This window comes from Lytechinus variegatus, chromosome 6, assembly GCF_018143015.1.
Source record: "Lytechinus variegatus isolate NC3 chromosome 6, Lvar_3.0, whole genome shotgun sequence".
Classification (NCBI taxonomy): domain Eukaryota; kingdom Metazoa; phylum Echinodermata; class Echinoidea; order Temnopleuroida; family Toxopneustidae; genus Lytechinus; species Lytechinus variegatus.
In genome coordinates, this window is record NC_054745.1 from 615764 (window position 1) to 635118 (window position 19355).

The 19355-nt window shown below is 36.4% G+C and overlaps 1 protein-coding gene across 1 annotated transcript in view; it reads right to left on the minus strand.

Moving 5' to 3' along the window:
- Positions 1-19355, minus strand: part of LOC121416776 — a 53971-nt gene that overhangs the window by 22590 nt on the left and 12026 nt on the right. Inside the window, exons 2-7 of the mRNA XM_041610251.1 lie at positions 18721-18776; positions 17573-17859; positions 16314-16389; positions 15190-15467; positions 10763-12510; positions 4766-4936 (exon numbers count right to left, since the gene is read on the minus strand). Coding sequence (XP_041466185.1) covers positions 4766-4936; positions 10763-12510; positions 15190-15467; positions 16314-16389; positions 17573-17859; positions 18721-18752 — 2592 coding nt within the window. The 5' untranslated portion in view covers positions 18753-18776. The remainder of the gene's footprint in view (positions 1-4765; positions 4937-10762; positions 12511-15189; positions 15468-16313; positions 16390-17572; positions 17860-18720; positions 18777-19355) is intronic.

The window sequence follows — 19355 nt, forward strand, 5'->3', positions numbered from 1 at the left end:
GCAACCTTGTATAACAAACTCCTTATTAATCCTACCCCACCTTCATCATGGACCCATGCTAAGGTAATTCTTATTCATAAGAAAAATGATACCAATGACCCTAATAACTTTCGTATGATTGCTCTTTCAAATGTATTTGGCAAAGTGTTTCACCAAATTCTTACGAATCGCCTTGAAAGACACCTTAATCAAAATGATCTGATCGACAGAAAACTCCAAAAGGGTTTCATGACAGGCATTTCTGGTTGTATCGAACATAATACGGTAGTACATGAAATCATGACCCATGCTAAATCCTCTAAAAAGACAGCCCATTTGACATGGTTTGACCTCCAAGACGCATTTGGCTCTGTGCCTCTGAAGAATTTCAGTTATACATTAGAAACCTCTACTCATCTATTTCAGGATATGTGTCGACGAAAGATTGGGATACAGATTCCTTTACATTTAGACGAGGTATCTTCCAGGGGGATCCCCTTTCTCCACTGATTTTTAAAATGTGTATCAACCCTCTTGTAGAGTATTTGAATTCGTGCGAACAGTTTGGCTATGATCTGAATGGTAATAAGTATATCACAACCTTTTTTGCCGACGACTGTTGCCTAGTTACATCTAACAAAAGATCCCATCAGCGATAACAAATACCCTCTCGACTCACGCAACCAAACTTGGTTTGAAATTCAAACCTGCGAAATCTCGCTATCTTTCAATATCCAGTGGAAAGAATGACACAGACACATCATTTCAGGTCAGTGGCCAGAATGTGAGCACGATCAATGATTCAGATGATCGATTTAAATTTATTGGATCACTGATTTCTTTGCAATTTAACACTTCCAAATCAGTGAGCGATTACTTGAAAGACCTCCTTATGAAAGGATTACGTAACATAGATGCGTTACTAGTAAGGTCAGAGTATAAACTAAAGACGTATGCTCAATATTTCCTGCCCTCTATGAAATACCATTTAACTGTCAATGATCTTTGTAACACAAGTTTAAAGGATCTGGATGCTCTGTGTAATAGATATATTAAGAAATGGTCTGGTCTTGCCCATCCCGCAACCTTAGCTTTTCTACACATGCCAGAAGGACTTGATATTCCCTGTATTTCTGACTTATATGTCGAATGCCATACCCTTACCCATGTGATCACTTGGAGATGTGAAAGTAAACGCTTGTCTCGACTCTAATCTCCAGCGCGAGCAAAGTTGGACTTGAAGAAAATCAATTACATGCACAAACGAAACAGATTGGACTGACGTTTGCGACGCAAATGCTAAACCTGCTAAACAGAAGAAGCAGGCCAAAAACGAATGCAAAAAACGTGTCTCAGAGTTTTGGCATTCCCACGTTAGAAACCTAGCAGTTCAGGGAAAACTACTCGAACTCATTGTTTTGGAGGGAAATGAAACAAACTGGAAGAGTTTTGCTTACAATCTACCAGAACGGGTTGCAAAATTATTATTCAATGCCTCTTGTGACACTCTCAATATAAATGTCAACCTGAGTAGATGGGGGAAAAGATCAAATGAGAAATGTTCGAAATGTAACAATCGTGAAACTCTTCACCATGTTTTAAACCATTGTCAGGTTTCACTAGACCAAGGTAGATACACCTGGCGTCACAACAATTTGCTTAATTATATTCGCTCAATTGTGTCAAGCGGGATAGAGAGAGGATTTGGTAATGACGATATTGCAATTTATTGTGATCTTGGCTCTGACACTCCCGTTGGTTCACGTGGTAGATCAGCTATTCCCGTTGAGTTCACACAAACCGACCTAATTCCCGATCTCTGTATTGTATCTAAGCAACGAAACCAAATGCTAATTTTCGAATTGTCTGTTCCGTTTGAAACGAATATCGACAAAGCACACAACTACAAAAGTAACAAATACGCACCAATGGTCGTGGACATCGAGGGAAAAAATGTCAAAGTTGTTTTTCTTCCAGTTGAAATTGGTTCGCGTGGCTTCGTTTCGAATGACAAATTTGCAAGGTTAAAAGAACTGTTGTCATTTTGCAAAAGGCCAATCTCTTCCAAAATCTTCAGCAGAGAGTTATCCAAACTCGCTATCGTCTCTTCCTTTGTGATATACAAAGCCAAGGAAGAGCCTCAATGGGAGTGTCGGCTACCGCTCACTTAAAGGAACCCAAAACACGGGGAGGGAGAGGGTCCTGTCGGAGGGGGTGGAGTGGGAGGGGCGGTCTGGTGCTTGTCTTGTCAGGGTCGGTTGTGGGATGAGCGAGGTGTGGAGGTTTGAAGGGTCCCGTTGTGCTCCCTGGGGATCCTCGGATTGGCTTCGTAATGGCTGACTCTGTGGGCTGCTCTCCATTTGTTTTTGTGCACAAATTTTCGGATTTTTCCTTTTCTTCTTCCCAATTTGAAGGATAGTGGGGAGGATTCGAGGATTTGTGTGCGGAGGGGGTGAGGGTTGTCGGCGGGGTCTGTGGTTTCAGAGCGTGTTGGCCGGTTTGGGGGTCCCCATGGGGATGTGGCGGGACTCTTTTGGCTTCCGCGCCTTGCTTATCTCGTCGCCAATTCTGATGAGGCTTGCTCTGGATTGTTCCTCTCATTTTACTCTTTCCGACAGGTTCGCTTTTCTTCTTCTGTTCTGGTTTCCTTTATAGATTATTTTCTTATCTCTGCCTCACCTTATACTCCTAATGCAGTGTCTTGCCACTCTATGTTGAACTCAAAACTACAATTAAATAAAAAGGTTATTATCTAGCATTATACACAACTTATGAGATATATATATTTTTCTGCTCAAAACTTGATCTTTTATATTTGGTATGATTCTTTTTTTATTGTTGTCTATATTGTGATTCGTTTTCTTTGTAATTTACATATGTTGCCCTGCATGTAATTTATTAGTTCATGACCTGGGCTTATTTCCTTTTTTATTGTATATTAACCTGTGTTCCTTTGTTTGATTTTGAATGTTGAATAAAGTGTTGATTTCTTCCTTGTACATACATCAGTATTTATCAAAGATGTATGAAAAGAATCATGAATCGGCATAGGTCAGTTACTTAATATATAGGCCTACCGTAATTATGTAAACCTGTGTAGCGATTATAACCAGAACTTCATAACAGAATTAGCTGGAGCTGGACACTAAACCTGTGCAGTACATGTAAAACAAAAAAATATCCAGGATATTAATGCACCTTTTGTTTGTTATTTAAAACAATCTAGAGGGAATGTTATAATACATGTTTAATAATAATATTTTGTATTTATACAGCGCTTAACACAACGGAACAATGTCACTAAGCGCTTTACAGAAATATTACCCAGATCAAAGGATCCTTGCAGGCCCGCATACAATGTATGCACTTCTCCACTCCCTGGGGAGCATTCCATCAAGAGTTCCAAGACTCAATTGCTAGGTATAATATTTATAGGCTTTCGCATCCTACCGGGTACCCATTTAATGCCTGGGTGAAGAGTGGCAAATTGTGGATTGACGCCTTGCCAAAGGACGCTATACCATGGTGGTATTCGAACACACGACCCTCTGATTACAAGGCGAAGGTCAGAACCGCTACACCACTGCGCTTAAATATACATGTACAATGTCTTTGTCCATCAACTATCCATTGTAATCTATTAAAACGTTTCTTTATATCTCTTTTTAATACCAAGAGCCTCATAAAAGCAGCTAGGTTGAAAGATTGGCCCCATTTTTTTTTAAAAAACATTATAGAGATTGGTGCTAATTAGTACTACTACACTGTACCTCATTTGATATGTCTGGTCTGAGCAAAGCTCCATCACAAACCATCAATGACATTATATGCTACATTTGCTTTGTTTTAGCTTTCTTTAGAAATAATAGATTGATAATATTCCTGGCATTATTACGCTGTTAAGATTATTACCGCATAAGGACTGATTTCTTTTCCCTTCTCTTTGCCCTCTTCCCTCTCTCCCTTTTTCTCTCTCTCTCTCTCCTCTTTCTCTTTATTCCCCTCAACCTTTTTTCTATCTTACTATGTTCGATATCCTTTCTTCCCATCAGTCATTGCTTCCTCATTCTCCCCATCGTGATCTCTTTTCAAGCTCCCATTTGCCCCCAAATTTCTTCTTTAAGATATGAATACTCAATTCCAACCATTCTTGCTTTTTTTGTATTTGCATAATTTATATACATATTTGACATATCAATATGTTTGTACAGTTATGAATTCATGTAAAAAAAGAATCAGAACAAAATAAGTTAAACCAAATAGCATCTCCTCCTCACCCTTCTCATTACTTCACTATGAAATTTGTTATGAATTGAAATGATTTGTTATAATCCATGTGCATATTATCACTTGATTTATGTTTGTTCATGTACATGTATATTCATTTTATGTTGCCATGTATACTGTTAGTCTAAAACAGATAACCTCGTCTTCTTGTAATTGTTTCCACTTTTATCAATAAAATGTATTAAAAAAATCATGTTTTTTTCCAAATTGGTTCTTTAATCATTAATTTGTCTTACATGTATCTAGGAATGTCACTATACAAGAATGGCATTATAAATCACTATAATGTAGGCAACTTAAATTGCAATCATGTAAAGTCAACAGCATTATATCAGGATTACAATTACAGTGATACATAATCTAGAATTATAAATTACTATCAGTATTGTTTTAGCACTGTCATTCTCATTATTACTATCATCACTCATCATCTTCTTCCTCCTTATAAATTCTAGCATCAACATGACCATCTTATTCTTTAAGATGAATTTCTACTTACTTTGGCTGTCCTTCCTTCTCTGGCAAGAGTTTCATAGAAGGTAGGGTCAAAGCTTGCATTCAGTTCAACATCCCCTAGTGATGGTGCTGAGCATAACATCAATGCAACCTCAGTTGATATACCTGGTCCATAGGAAGTTGTATTATAATATTCACCAATACACATTGTGATCTGAAAGTAGAGCAATACATCACAATTACATTAATTTGAATGCATTATTTGATATTTAGATTGCCCCATTGAATAATTTAAAATTGTGTATTCTGGAAGAGTAATGTAAATAGTATATGGTATCTACAATTTTTGTGTGTAGTTCCCAGGGGGGGGGCACTTACATTGACGAGTGGATACCGTGCGTGACCAAAAAAAAACACATAAGGATGTCTTTTTCATGATACGTACGTAACGTGATAAGGGTGTCAAAAACACAAAAATAATGAAAAAGGGTATCTATTTCGCTAGGAAAATTACGTCTTTAGGCTCGAATTTGCAGGGATGATAAAAGAAAATTAAAATGTTTTATAAAGGATGTCCTTTTTGCCCCAACACTTCGTGTTTAGAGTCCGATTTGCGTGAGGTGTAGAAGGTGGGGTCGTATTAAACCAAATAAGGTACAGCCGATGACCGAAGGACTCGTATCAATAAAACATTCCTGCACTTGTTTAGGGGTTCATTTCAGGGAATATTTGCCAAAATTATCATTTTGTTTCCAATACTTGTTAAGGTAGGTTTTCACACGGCAATACTTGTTAAGGGGAACGTTTTCAGAATATGGAAATTACGTGTTTAGGGTGCATTTTGAGAACCCATGGTCGCGCTTGGTTTCCACTCGTGAATGGAAGTGGCCCCACCCCCCCCCCCCCCCCCCCGGTGTAGTTAAAGAAGCCTTTTTCAATATGTCTATCCTGTATTTACCTCAATTGAAAAATTAATTTCAAAGACCTGCACTCAAATATAAGCATGATCTGTTACATATTAATGACAAATTAAAACATTATTAGAATCAAGTTGATAGTAGGCCTATTAGAGATGGTAAACTCAGCAGACAATGCTCTCATGTCTCTCTCTTGTTTTAATAAATTGACTGCCATTAGTGTCAGAATTATTGTTTTCATTCGAAATGAAAAATTATCTTTCATTTTCAATGTTAATTTTTAAACACGTGGAATGCCTCTGGCAGTCTTGCCTGCATTACGCAAAATCGATATAGCAGCAGTGAAAATATGATAAAATATTATGTCCATTGACTCAAAATGACCTTTGACCATTGTCATGTGACCGAAGACATGTGCGAAACAATCATTCATACTTGATTACCGGATGTTTCATGAGCGAGATCCAAAAACATTCGAAGTTACAATGCCATGCAATTATACTCCCAACAAGGCCAGCAGTCATTCACCTTTAAATGACCTTTCATCTTGGCCATGTTCCTGAAACACACAGGGTATTCAGGGATACACTGTTGCTCTTAGGTCCAAGTTTCATGAACTAAATCCATATAGACTTTTTAAGTTATGACAATTCCACAAATACCCCCAACATTACCAAAGTTTGTTGACCCTAAATGACCTTTGACCTTGGTTATGTGACCTGAAATTAGCACAGGATGTTCAAGGATACTTGATTGCTCTTATGACCAAGTTTCATGAACTAGATCCATAAAATTTCAAAGTTACGATGACAATTCCTCGAATAACCCCAAACCCCAATTATGTTGACCCTATGTGACCTTTGACCTAAATCATGTGATATGACCTGAAACTCAGACAGGTTCTTCAGGTTTATACTATTACCCTTATGTCTGAGTGTCATGAACTAGGTTCACATACTTTCTTATTTATGATGATATTTCAAATACTTAACCTTGGTTAAGATTTCAATGTCGACGCCGCCGCCGCCGCCGGAATAGCGGTGCCTACATGTACATGTACAATGTTTATGGTTATAGTCTCCCTCTGCTATGAAGGTGAGACAAAAATATGAAAAATATAAATATAGAGCGCATCTCCCAAAAATGTCTCTCTGACAAAAGGCTGAATTAAATTTTAAAATGTGGTAGTATTTTCAATCAATTGTAGAGGAGTAGAAAGTTTATTTGATAATGTAACTTTTAGGAAAATTTCACTGGTCTCCCTTCTGTGGTTTTGAATACACACCCTGTTACATACATGTAAAAGTGGTGCATTTCAGCCCATTCCAGGTTTTCAAGACTGATGTATTTCTGCATTAGCATGATAAACCTCGTTTAACCATCCAGGATCTGAGCAGGGAAATTAACGTGATCGATCAGGACTCATTATTTAACCTGGTCATGATTAGAAGGGTAAAAACCATCAAAAATGAAGTTTTTTTGTTTTTATTTTCATGATCAGTGCATCAACTTGATAGAAGGGCAAACCACGAGTGTATCATACTTTGCAAAAGCAAACATTACTTGTAGAATTATTTTTATTTTTTCATTCAAAAAGGTCCGGTGAATTAACTTTAGCCCATTAAGTTAATAAAAAGGAACAATTTGACATCAAGAATGCAATATAATTAAAATTGAGCATCAATTAAACATAATGTACATAACTTGTCTCTATCATTGTGCATATTCCTTTATCAAACTTGAAAATAATTGTTACTGTCAAACACTGTTTTTGCCCTTCTGAACATGCGCATTGTTATGATTTGATGAGCTTGTTTACATCTTGGAGAATGATCAAAGGGGTTGATATGCTAGGCAGTGCAGAATATAAGAAGTGGTAGCAGTGCTGCATGAATGCAAACTTGGAATGGGCTGAAAAGGACAACCCTTACATAATGCTTGTAATGCCTAAGTATTGAAAAGCTTGTTTCGAAACAGGTAAAGATTATTTCAACAAATAAACCATGTGAATAGAAAAATACTTGACACCTCCAATTTAAGGTAAAAATATGTCATGAATGCATGGCCGAATGCTAGCTAGGGAGTAAAACGACCGAGCTTACATAGGGGAGTTTTACATGTTGCCAAGTGAAATTGAAGGATTTTGTGCGTACTTTTGGTGAATTTTGTGAACATTTCAGTAAAAAATTTAAGTTTTCAAAATTTGTGGGGGGGGGGGTATCTGCCACCCTCCTGCGTATGGCCGTGGATGGAGGAATAATCATTATACGGCTGGAAAGAGTATCTTCCTACAAATAATTTGATACTATATTTATGTGGTACATGTATGTCTTCACACTTGGATAATTCTTTGCAGTGATGTAAATTCTAATTTGCACCAAAGTAAGGCATGACTGCAATGAATGAATCCAGATTTTTATGATGCCATAATCCTACATGAGTTAGTAAACATATTTGTACATCCCTTGTCAATACAAGTGGAATGCCTCTGGCCGTCTCACCTGCATCACGCGGTTCAATATAGCAGCAGTGCTGACTTTGAAAACTACTCTAACTCGCACAAGATGTTCAGTGATATATGGTCACTCTTATGTCCTCTTTTTATGAACTAGACCAATAAACTTACAGAGATATGATGGTTATTCAACAAAAAACCCCAACATGGCCAAAGTTCATTGACCTTACATGACCTTTGACCTTGATCATGTGACCTGAAACTCGAACAGGATGTTCAGTGATACTTGATTACTCTTATGTACAAGTTTCATGAATCAGATCCATAAACTTTCAAAGTTATGATGGTAATTCAACAGATACACCCAATTCGGCTAAAGTTCATTGACCTTTGACCTTGGACATGTGACCTGAAACATGCACAGGATGTTCAGTGATACTTGATTACTCTAATGTCCAAGTTTAATGAACTAGACCAATAAACTTTCAAAGTTATGATGGTAATTCAACAGATGCCCCCGATTCGGCCAAAGTTCATTGACCCTAAATGACCTTTGACCTTAATCATGAGACCTGAAACTTGCACAAAATGTTCAGTGATGCTTGATTACTATTACATGTATGTCCAAGTTTCATGAATCAGATCCATAAACTTTCAAAGTTATGATGGGAATTCAACAGATATCCCCAATTCGGCCAAAGTTCATTGACCCTAAATGACCTTTGACCTTGATCATGTGACCTGAAACTTGCACAAAATGTTCAGTGATGCTTGATTACTATTATGTCCAAGTTTCATGAATCAGATCCATAAACTTTCAAAGTTATGATGGGAATTCAACAGATATCCCCAATTTGGCCAAAGTTCATTGACCCTAAATGACCTTTGACCTTGGTCATGTGACGTGAAACTCATGCAGGATGTTCAGTGATACTTGATTAACCTTATGTCCAAGTTTCATGAACTAGGTCCATATATTTTCTAAGTTATGATGACATTTCAAAAACTTAACCTCAGGTTAAGATTTCGATGTTGATTCCTCCAACATGGTCTAAGTTCATTGACCCTAAATGACCTTTGACCTTGGTCATGTGACATGAAACTCTAATAGGATGTTCAGTAATACTTGATTAACCTTATGGCCAAGTTTTATTAACTAGGTCCATATACTTTCTAAGTTATGATGTCATTTCAAAAACTTAACCTCAGGTTAAGATTTGATGTTGACGCCGCCGCCGCCGCCGTCGCCGTCGGAAAAGCGGCGCCTATAGTCTCACTCTGCTTCGCAGGTGAGACAAAAATTAACTTGAGAACTGATACTGAAAAGTTTTTAAATAATTGAACAATGATAATGTAAATTATTAAAAACAAGTTTTGAAGTTGATTTTAATGATTATTACATCATTGACATCTGCATTCATTCATTGCAGTGTCATGCTTTACTTTGGCACAAATAAAAATTTACATCACTGCAAAGAATATCTACTGATCATCCAAGTATTAACACATACCCCATAGACATGGTATCAAATTATTTGGAAGAACATACTCTTTAGGTGGTTTCAGACCACCTCGAAGTTCATCAGTTCCAGGTATTTTCTGATCGGGAAATATACCCCGATCAGAAAATACCAGGTAATATTGGCAACGTGAAAGCAAATTACGCGTAATCTCCCCGAAAGAAAATACCCACTAAATAGTAGGTATTTGTCAAAATTACGAGAACTTTCGCAAGGATTTTTCCAAGGTCGCTGGTTTTCAAAATTTGTGGGGGGAGGGGGTAACTGCTCCCCTCCTGCGTACGGCCATCCATGAACGCATAAGCATTATATACGGATGGAAAGAGTATCTTCCTACAAATAATTTGATAGCACATTTATGTGGTATGTCTTCACACGAAGATAATTCGTTGCAGAGATGTAAATTTTGATTTGCACCAAAGTAAGGCATGACTGCAATGAATGAATCCAGATTTTTATGATGCCATAATCCTACATGAGTTAGCAAACATGCTTGCACATCCCTTGTCAATAAAGTTAAATTGAGAACTGATAATAAAAAATGTTTAAACAATTAATCAATTATAATGTAAATTATTGAAAACATGTTTTGAATTTGAATTTAATGCAACCCTTGTAGGATTATGACATCATTGACATCTGGATTCATTCATTGCAGTGTCATGCTTTACTTTGGAACAAATAAAAATTTACATCAGTGCAAAGAATACCTACTGATCATCCAAGCATTAACACATACCCCATTGATATGGTATCAAATTATTTGGAAGAACATACTCTTTCATGCCATTTTTAATAGTTACGTGTTCATGATTTTTCAATAAATTGGGGATTCGAGGTGTTAAGTTTTTATTTAACTCACCCAGTATAATAATTATCATAATATGCATGCATTAGATGTACAATATTTCAGTTCAATTCAAGATTCCAATATCTTCATACATGCACATGTATGTACTACTGACATTTTACTCAGTAAATGAGAAACAAACTGAAAGATGGATGTTTGAATGGTTTAGGTTTTTTTTTTGTTTTTATGTATAAGTCAATTTCAAGACTAGTAAAATCTTTCAGATGACTTTCAGCTACACTCCTGAACGAGTGCTACTGTATTGAAAAAATAGAAACATGCATAAACTCCAACTTACCGCCTTTGAATATATCCTAGTGAATGCATAACCAGCTATAGTGTGTGTGTCTTTAACCCTAATGGACAGAGATGACACTGAATTCCGAAGCATGGCGTTGGTATCTTCATCTTGACTCTCAAAAGCTACATCAACCAAGAAATTCATCTCATTTCCTGCATCATTGTCTTTGCTTTGGGTGTACTGTTGTAGCAGATACTGGGTGATATACTTGGCAATGTTTTTGTTCTGAGACACAGTGAAGTACAGGAGATACCTAAACTCTTCCTTCCTAGGGATCACTACTTCCTCAATCAGCCTCTTAAATTCATTGCGATCTGAATCATAGAGAGAAGCAAGATAGACTGCAGCCATGTACTCCTGGAATAGTTTATGAGGAAAGAAGAATGTTGACTGCAGGAACGGTCTGCTCTTATCATGAATGGATGAGAGCTTATTCTCCTGTGACAACACCCCTACTTTGCATGCTGTTTCCACAGAGTCTGAGTACTGTTCAAGATCTTCTTCATTGAAAATAAGGTTGTTCGATTGCAGTCCAGCAAATGCCAATTTGGCAACGGGTTCCATGAGTTTTTCAATTTTAGAGCGATGGTCATTAAATGATGGACTCCTTAGATCTTGGATCTCTTTTTGGACATAATGCACGTTTAAGAATTCAAACATCTCATGAAATAATTGAGAGAATGTTCGAATGGTTTTAAACAATTCTTTCTTTTTGTCATCAAGTCCTCTCCACATAAGACAGAGCATAGATATATAGATAGGATAGGGTGCCATATACTCTGATATGATATCATTCTCTTTGATCATTTGAATAAGCTGATCTGCTGTGACTGTATTGTCTTTAAAGTACTTGTGAATGTAAACCTCCACATTCTTCTTACTAAAGCCTTCCACATGAATGAAAGCATACACTTTCATTAGATTGCGATCCCACTTTATCTCATTAGCCTTCCATGGACGACTGGTCACCATCACTGGGCAATCGCTAAGTTCATCTGAACGAAGGATATGTACTAGAGAGATATCATCTTCTTCAGTAGTGCTTTCACTTGCATCTGAGATGCTGTCTCTTGGCATCAATGGGGCAGTTGGTGTACCTGAGGACATATGCCCCATTAACTTTGGTCCCTTTGATTTTGGTCTTGAATCTGGTTGATCATTAGGCTCTGACTGGGCACCTGCTAATTCTTGTTTGGTTTCAGTGTGCTGTACAACCTTGCCACTAAACTCATCTAAACCATCACAGGCAATGAATACCTTTTCTGGATTTGAACGGATGTACTCTGTGATCTGACAGGCTGTTGCTGGGTTGTCCTTTGAGAGATAAGACTTGACTATCTGACCAATTGTATATCGCTTGACTTCACGAAGAGGGATTACAAGTACCCATACAAACTTGGGAACATCAGGACTACCGTTTATCCAGTCCCATGCAATCTTTGCGCAGAGTGTCGTCTTTCCAGCCCCTGCTTCTCCCTGAATGATGATCCGATTTGGAAACTCTCCATTAATTTCAAGTTTGAAGAGGTCCTTATATTCAAGTGATCGCTTCTTATTGCGATAATCTTCTTCTTCCAAAACAAGGTGTGTATATATGTCTTCACATGGCAAAAGGGAACGTGGATTAAGACTATCAGCTCTAATCTTACAGAAATATCTTCTGTAATGGGATTGAAGCTCCTTTCTACATCTTTCAACCAGGTCAGGAGTGAGTGGTTGGGTCTGTGATGCTGGCATTGATGCACCTATGAATGAATTAAGGAGGGTTATAAGAAGCGTATATTTACATGAACACAATAACTTTGCTACTGTTGATCATTCCTGGTCGATTGATTGTCAGGTACTTGTTCCTACTGAGAGAGGAGACTCAGCTTTAATTGGATGAACCTAACCCTCATTACAAAGAGAAGAACATTCACTATCATAAAATATTACTTTTGAGAAAATGAGGATTAAAGTTGACAATTGTATTGAAACACACTTCCTCTCACACAATTGTGAAAGGTGACAAAAAGAGGATAAAACTCAATAAAATCATTCTACAAGGAATCATCAAATTAGATCCAAATTTGTGACACTAATTAGGTACATCCTGTTTATTAAAGAAATATTTCTTCTAGTTTTTAATATATTGGAGTTCAAACAAGGGGAATACTCTGGTTTTCAGGTAGAACAAATTCCAAAAAATAATCAAGCAAACAAAATATTAGTCTAAAAAATTAGGTAAATTTGACTGACATTCCTCTTCGGCGAGATTGCCAAAAGATTGTTGCTGATGTTGAACAAAGGGGTCACAGGATAATAAACCACAATGACAGTGTCAGAAACTCTGCACCATGATAATTCCAAAATAGTCCATGGGGGGGGCCTTGTGGCCTCCATATTTTTTTTGATAAATATTTGAGGGTGATGGGGAGTCATTTCATGACTATTTTCTTTCAAATCTGAACAACTTTTGAGAGGAATTTATGACGTGTGGGTACACGGTGATGATATTGCCCAATATTGCGTCAGTGGATGTAAGACCCGAAGTTGCTCTTAAACATAATTTCATAGTCTGTACAAAATATTATTATGCTTCGAGCGAAAATGGATTCTTGTTAATGAGTGACTATTTTTGTTTTTATTGACAACAATCATTTATTTTAATATATTGAATTTTCAAATCATTATGCTTCAGTCAGAATCTGGTATAAAGTTAAATAGAGCGCCAAAATGAGCCATTATACTTAAGATTTTCATTTTGCACTCTTCAGAGTATGACGCCTAAATAAATGGAAGCGAACACAACAAAAGAATATAACAAAGGGCACGTAGGCAGACTGGCGTGAAATAGCGATCGCTAATTGGCTGAACGGTAAATTAGTCTTGTCCCCAGTGATACTTGATTACTCTTATGTAAAAGTATTACAAACTAGATCCACACACTTTCAGAGTTATCATGGCAAATCAACAATTACATGTAACCATAATATGGCCAAAGTTCATTGACCTTAAATGACCTTTGATCTTGGTCATGTGACCTGAAACTCACAGAGGATGTTCAGTAATACTGATTACTCTTATGTCCAAGGTTCATGAACAAGGTCTATATACTTTCTAAGTTGTGCTGTTATGTAAAAAACTTAACCTTTAGTTAAGATTTGATGTTGTCACCGCCGTTGGAAAAGCGGCGCCTATACAGTCTGTATCAAAAAAAGTTTACACTTCGAAAAAGTCCTGGGAATTGAAAAATATAGAAAATCTAAAATTTTTCACATATATTCTTGGGTTTGGGTCTCATCTATCAAATGAAAGTAAAAATTTTGACAGAATGTTACACTTGAGTGAGCACTGTCCATCTTTGTAAAGCTCGCAGAAATTGGTTTGCGCAGAAAAGTTCATTTTCACGCTGGGTCAAGGAAAAAAGGCAAAAACCAACTGACCATGCATTTCTTGTACATTTTTTTTTCATTTTTAGCCAATTTAAATAAAGCAGATACATATAAATATTTTGTAACAACTTTGCCACCCAAATATGAAATTCCACCCTAGGTAAGCCTTTTTTTTGTGCCAGCTGGATCTGAGGACATAACTGAATGTAAACAAAAGTTTATTTCAGACCGTCTCCAACATTTTTTCACTAAGTTTTTATAATTTTCAGTGGATTTAAATTTAATTTCATATTTCATTTAATTCTTGTTTCTCCACATTTTCCCCAAGCTTGACAATGATTATGAGAAAGAAAAGCAAGCTTTCGCCATTTCATGAGCTCTGTGTAAAGCAGATATCATCACGGTGTGTGGGGGGGGCGAAATGGTGCACTGTGAAATGTTTTGGGCAAGAAAACAAGTTAAAAGGCAAAAGATATCTTCAAATCCTTGTTCCTTGCTAAAGTTCCTGTGTTCTTCATGATTATTGTCTACTTTTATTCATGTACATGTAACTATTTCCAAGTCCTGCGCAGATCACTTTTCACCAACTTTTCACCAAGCAAGTGGTGTTCACTCAACCAGAACAATTTTTTACAGCTATATCATCACTTGCTTAAAGATATCTGTACCAATGTTTTAATGTGGAAAAAGCTTCAGGACATAACAAATATAAATTTAATAAAATTATTTTATATGTGTAATTTTATTTTGATATGGCATACGCACTGTAGCCTCGCTATGCTATGCAGGTGAGACAAAAAAAAACCTGTTTCAAATGCTGAACACTATAATCTAATAGGTTTTTACCAAGATGATCACCATAGATGCCATTACATACAAAGTCATATCAACAACAGCTCACATAAGAAGACCCTTCTTTTTATATTAGTAGCTCTACAAACAACAAACTATCTGAACAAGACTTTTCTATAATTATTCCCAAGAAAAATAATGACATGAAGGAGTGATTCCTTGCAGGAATTTAAAATAAGTTTGGTTTTTCATTCTCACCTGTCCCTAATAGATCTATAGGAATCAGTTTCTGAGACAGCGACACTAGACCACTCTTTTGTAAAGCCTCTGCAAGATGAGCCCTGATGTTTGTGTCTGGAAGCTGTTTATCCCTCCATCTTGTGAATACTGTCATCAAAGCATCAGTAGTATCTTGTGTATCTTTCTTTATTTTATCAAGAGTCACAAACGAGATCTTCAGGTTAACGCCAATCCTCTTGTAGTAAGTAGGTCCAATTTCCATTGATAACATCAAAAGTTCTTCCTCACTGACGGTACTGTAAAATGAATGATAAATATCAAGAGCTAATATTATTGTGAACCATTATTCAGCACCAAGTATGAAAATGATCACCTACAGGTATTCCAAATACTGTCCAGTTTACTTCACTTGAAGGTAAACTGTCAGGCAGCATTTGCAAAGACTCTTTAGTCATAATACAAAACAGTAGAAAGGTAGTTTTTTTTTCTTCCTCTGGGTGGTGATACCATGGGCAGGGGGACGAGTCCCCATCCCTCAATTTTCTCAATATTTATCAACTTTATGGAAGAAAACGTTTCATCCCTCTAAAGTGATACAAAGTCTAACAAAATCCCTTCTAAAAATGTTTATAATAATCACATTAGTTTAAATACTGGCAATACATGTATGCATATAGCACCTGACCAAAGGTCAGAAAAACATTTTTCATCACTATCTTCACAGTTTATCAAAACAAATGGGGAACGAAGAGGGCCTACATGGCAGGATTATTAGACTAGAACATGTGGAGGAGAATTTTTGGTACGGTGCTGCATAAACTGTTAACCAAAGTAGCATCACATTTGAAAACTTATATTCTATAATACTTAATATAGTGTCTCTTTGATTGTTTTAGTAAATGACCTTTTCCAGAAAAAACACTGATTTTTTTAAATCAAAAATACATGTATACAAGTACAACTCTAATTTCTTTATCTTAATATTCAAAAGTATGATATCTGATGATATAGGTTTATATAGGTTTATATTTTCTCAATCCATTATATTCTAGCGGACTAAAGACAGAGAGATCTTTAAGATATAAACGATCTGGTCACATCCCCAATTTGTAAACAAACTAAGTATTGATTTGTTTACATACTGTGGTAATGCTGACATGTCTACTGCTCCTGTTGAAGTTGATGCTCTTGAAGTTGTTGCAGTTGTTTGTCTGACATCTTTAGCATTTAAAAAGAAAGAAATACAAGACATAAAGATGGTAATATATCAAAAAGGGGGCTGGGCCAGTATTTTACAATACACTTTCCAGATGAATATTGGACAAGCAAAAAGCCCCCAAAACAGACCATGCCAGATGATGTGACTATGGAGAATACCCCTTTCTTACAAGAAAAATTATTTCATCAATTGTGGATTTTGAGTTACAAACCTTTAAACTGTCATACACAGAAAGGGAGAGTTACATGTATGAATTACATCAAGCCACAAAAAGAATGTGAAAGTTGATGTCAATCAATACCAAGATCACATAACACCTCCTTCAAGAGCCTCCTCCTCCTTCAAAGAGGAGAGTGGTAGAAGCCCGAGTGTGACAATGATGCAGTATGGTATAGGGAATGTGAGTTGAGAGGCAAATATGACCATAAACCAAGAATTCAGGATGACATTTATCAACTTTGAAGAGGACAGTTGTTATGAAATTAATCTTGTTTTTTGGTTGATGGTATTTTACTCTTGAACATCATGCCAAAAATACTTTCGTTGTTGAGAAAAATGTTGTATTTTTGCACTTGTCATGTCACTCACGTTTTGGATGTTGTGTCACTCATGGTATATAGGAGGGTACCATTTTCCATAGAGGTTTGATTGATTTTGACTATATATGTGTTACATAGGTACACTATTTACATACATGTATGGGTACTCACAGTACTCCTGGACAACTACTTGGGCATGAATCCAATCATAAGTGATAATGGTCAGAAACCCATGTCCAAAATTTGTCATGTCACTTACGCACCACTTTTTTTATCATATCTACTCAACGAATTGTAAAATTCAAAGTAAACTTGGAGTGGCCCATGCCAGTCCTACATTGTATATAATATAGTAGTCATGATTGATTCATAACCTTTAAGTTTAAAGATATGAGCCCTTAAACCTCTCTGATTGTCGTGTCACTCACCTTTGAATATGACCAATTGTAATAGTATTGGAAATCTTTATGAAAGTCATTCATTCATAAAGGCATTTTATGCACATTTTACAAGCAAACCAATTTTCATACTGATCCCTGATAATTAAAATAGTTTTTATTTTTAAACTAAAGACATGTTCAAACAAATGCAATTAACCAATGTATATATTCATGTTGTCTATTAGATATTATCATTATCTTACCTGTTGTTTTCTGGATTAGATTCCCAGCTAGAAGTTCTTTGGATAATCCCCCTAAGTCACTCTTTTCTAATCCTTCTGCAAGAAGAGCTCTGATATCTTCATCTGGATGTTGTTCATCTCTCCACCGTGTGAACATTGTCATCAATGCATCCTTGTAATTCGATGAATGTTGGACAATGATATGATCAAGTTCAGCAGATGAGATTCCCAAATGTATCCCTAAATCTGAATAGTACCTCGGTGGGATGAGCTGGGCCAATCTCAAAAATTCTTCTTCGGTGACAGAACTGAAAAAAAATATGTTGCAAGAGACGAATGACAGACAGACAACACGCAGACTCCATTCGTATCCCTTTCTAGTCTCGCCTTCACCTCTAGTCGATGCTCAAAACAAAAAACAGCCCATTAAATCCACACCCCATGTTTGTCACCAGAGCAGTAAATTCATGCAAATATAGAAAACAATAAAAACAATTACTGGCGTTCACTACAACATAATAATAACGGTATATTTACCCATGGTAGCTACTTAAGTTCCGAAAACTAAAACTGTTCTCCCAGTGGGCCCTGCTATTATTATTACCTGTCTAAGCTAGGCTACCTATTCAGGTGCACAAGGCTTTTTGAGGAATTAATTCCTACATATATCCATTTACCTCACCTGGGTTGAGTGCTGAAGGAAATTACGCCATGGCTGGGATTTGAACCCACGACCCTCTGTTTCAAAGTCTGGAGACTAATCCACTGGGCCATGTCAATCCAAGAAAAATAATTTTCTAAGACTATCATAATAAAACTGTACTTTCCTTTGCCAGAATATAGCATTTACAATGCTAGTCCCACATGTAGACCTTGATGTTCATAAGATTCCATGACGTTGTCTCTGGTGAAAATTGTTCCAAGTTTGGGATTCATTAAGAGTTTTTTTTTTCTTTCTCTTCAATTTGAATCTTTTTTGGGTTTTGAAAGTAGGTCCAGAGTTTGGTCAGTCCCTGACCACTGTCGATCTGGTAAGTTAAACCTGGATCCATGCAGTTTGGAATTAATGGGTATTATTATAATATTACATTATAGTGTAAGAATATGGTGATGTGCCTTTTTCTTACGCTCTAGCTCTCTGCGTTCTTTTTACCTCAACTCATCCTTACCTTCTATCTTTCTTTTCCATTTCCATTCTCATTCAATAGGTCTACCAACACAAATTCTGGAAGAAATAAGAGGAGAGTGTATTAAAATACTTGTGCTGTTATGTATATTACACAAGACCGAGCAGTACACCTACAGACACATTTTTGCTAACACGAATTACATACTAAATTAAAAATAATCAACACTACTGTAGATATTTCCTTAAATCATTAAGAATTCAGAAGAATATTTTGATGAGTACTTTAAATTGATTCAAGGTACATGTAGATGCCTCTTTTATCATTCTGTTCAGAGAATTCCAGAATTTGGGTCTTGTGAAAAATACAGTTTTGCTTGAAATTACTAAGTGATAGTCATTTGACTGTCTAGTATTATATGAATGCAAGGTATTATTTCTCATAAATTTATTTTGTAGGTCATTAGGTACACTATTTCTATCTAGCTGACAAATGAATTGGAATAACTGTAAATGGTCAAAATCAATGACTTTAAGGATACGTTTCTGACGAAACAAATCCATATATCTAAAGGGCACATTACATATTATCCTTAGTACTTTTTTCGGAAGTAGAAATACTTTGTTGAGTCTCGTTTGAGAGGCATTTCCCCATGCAAGAATCTGATAATTAAGATA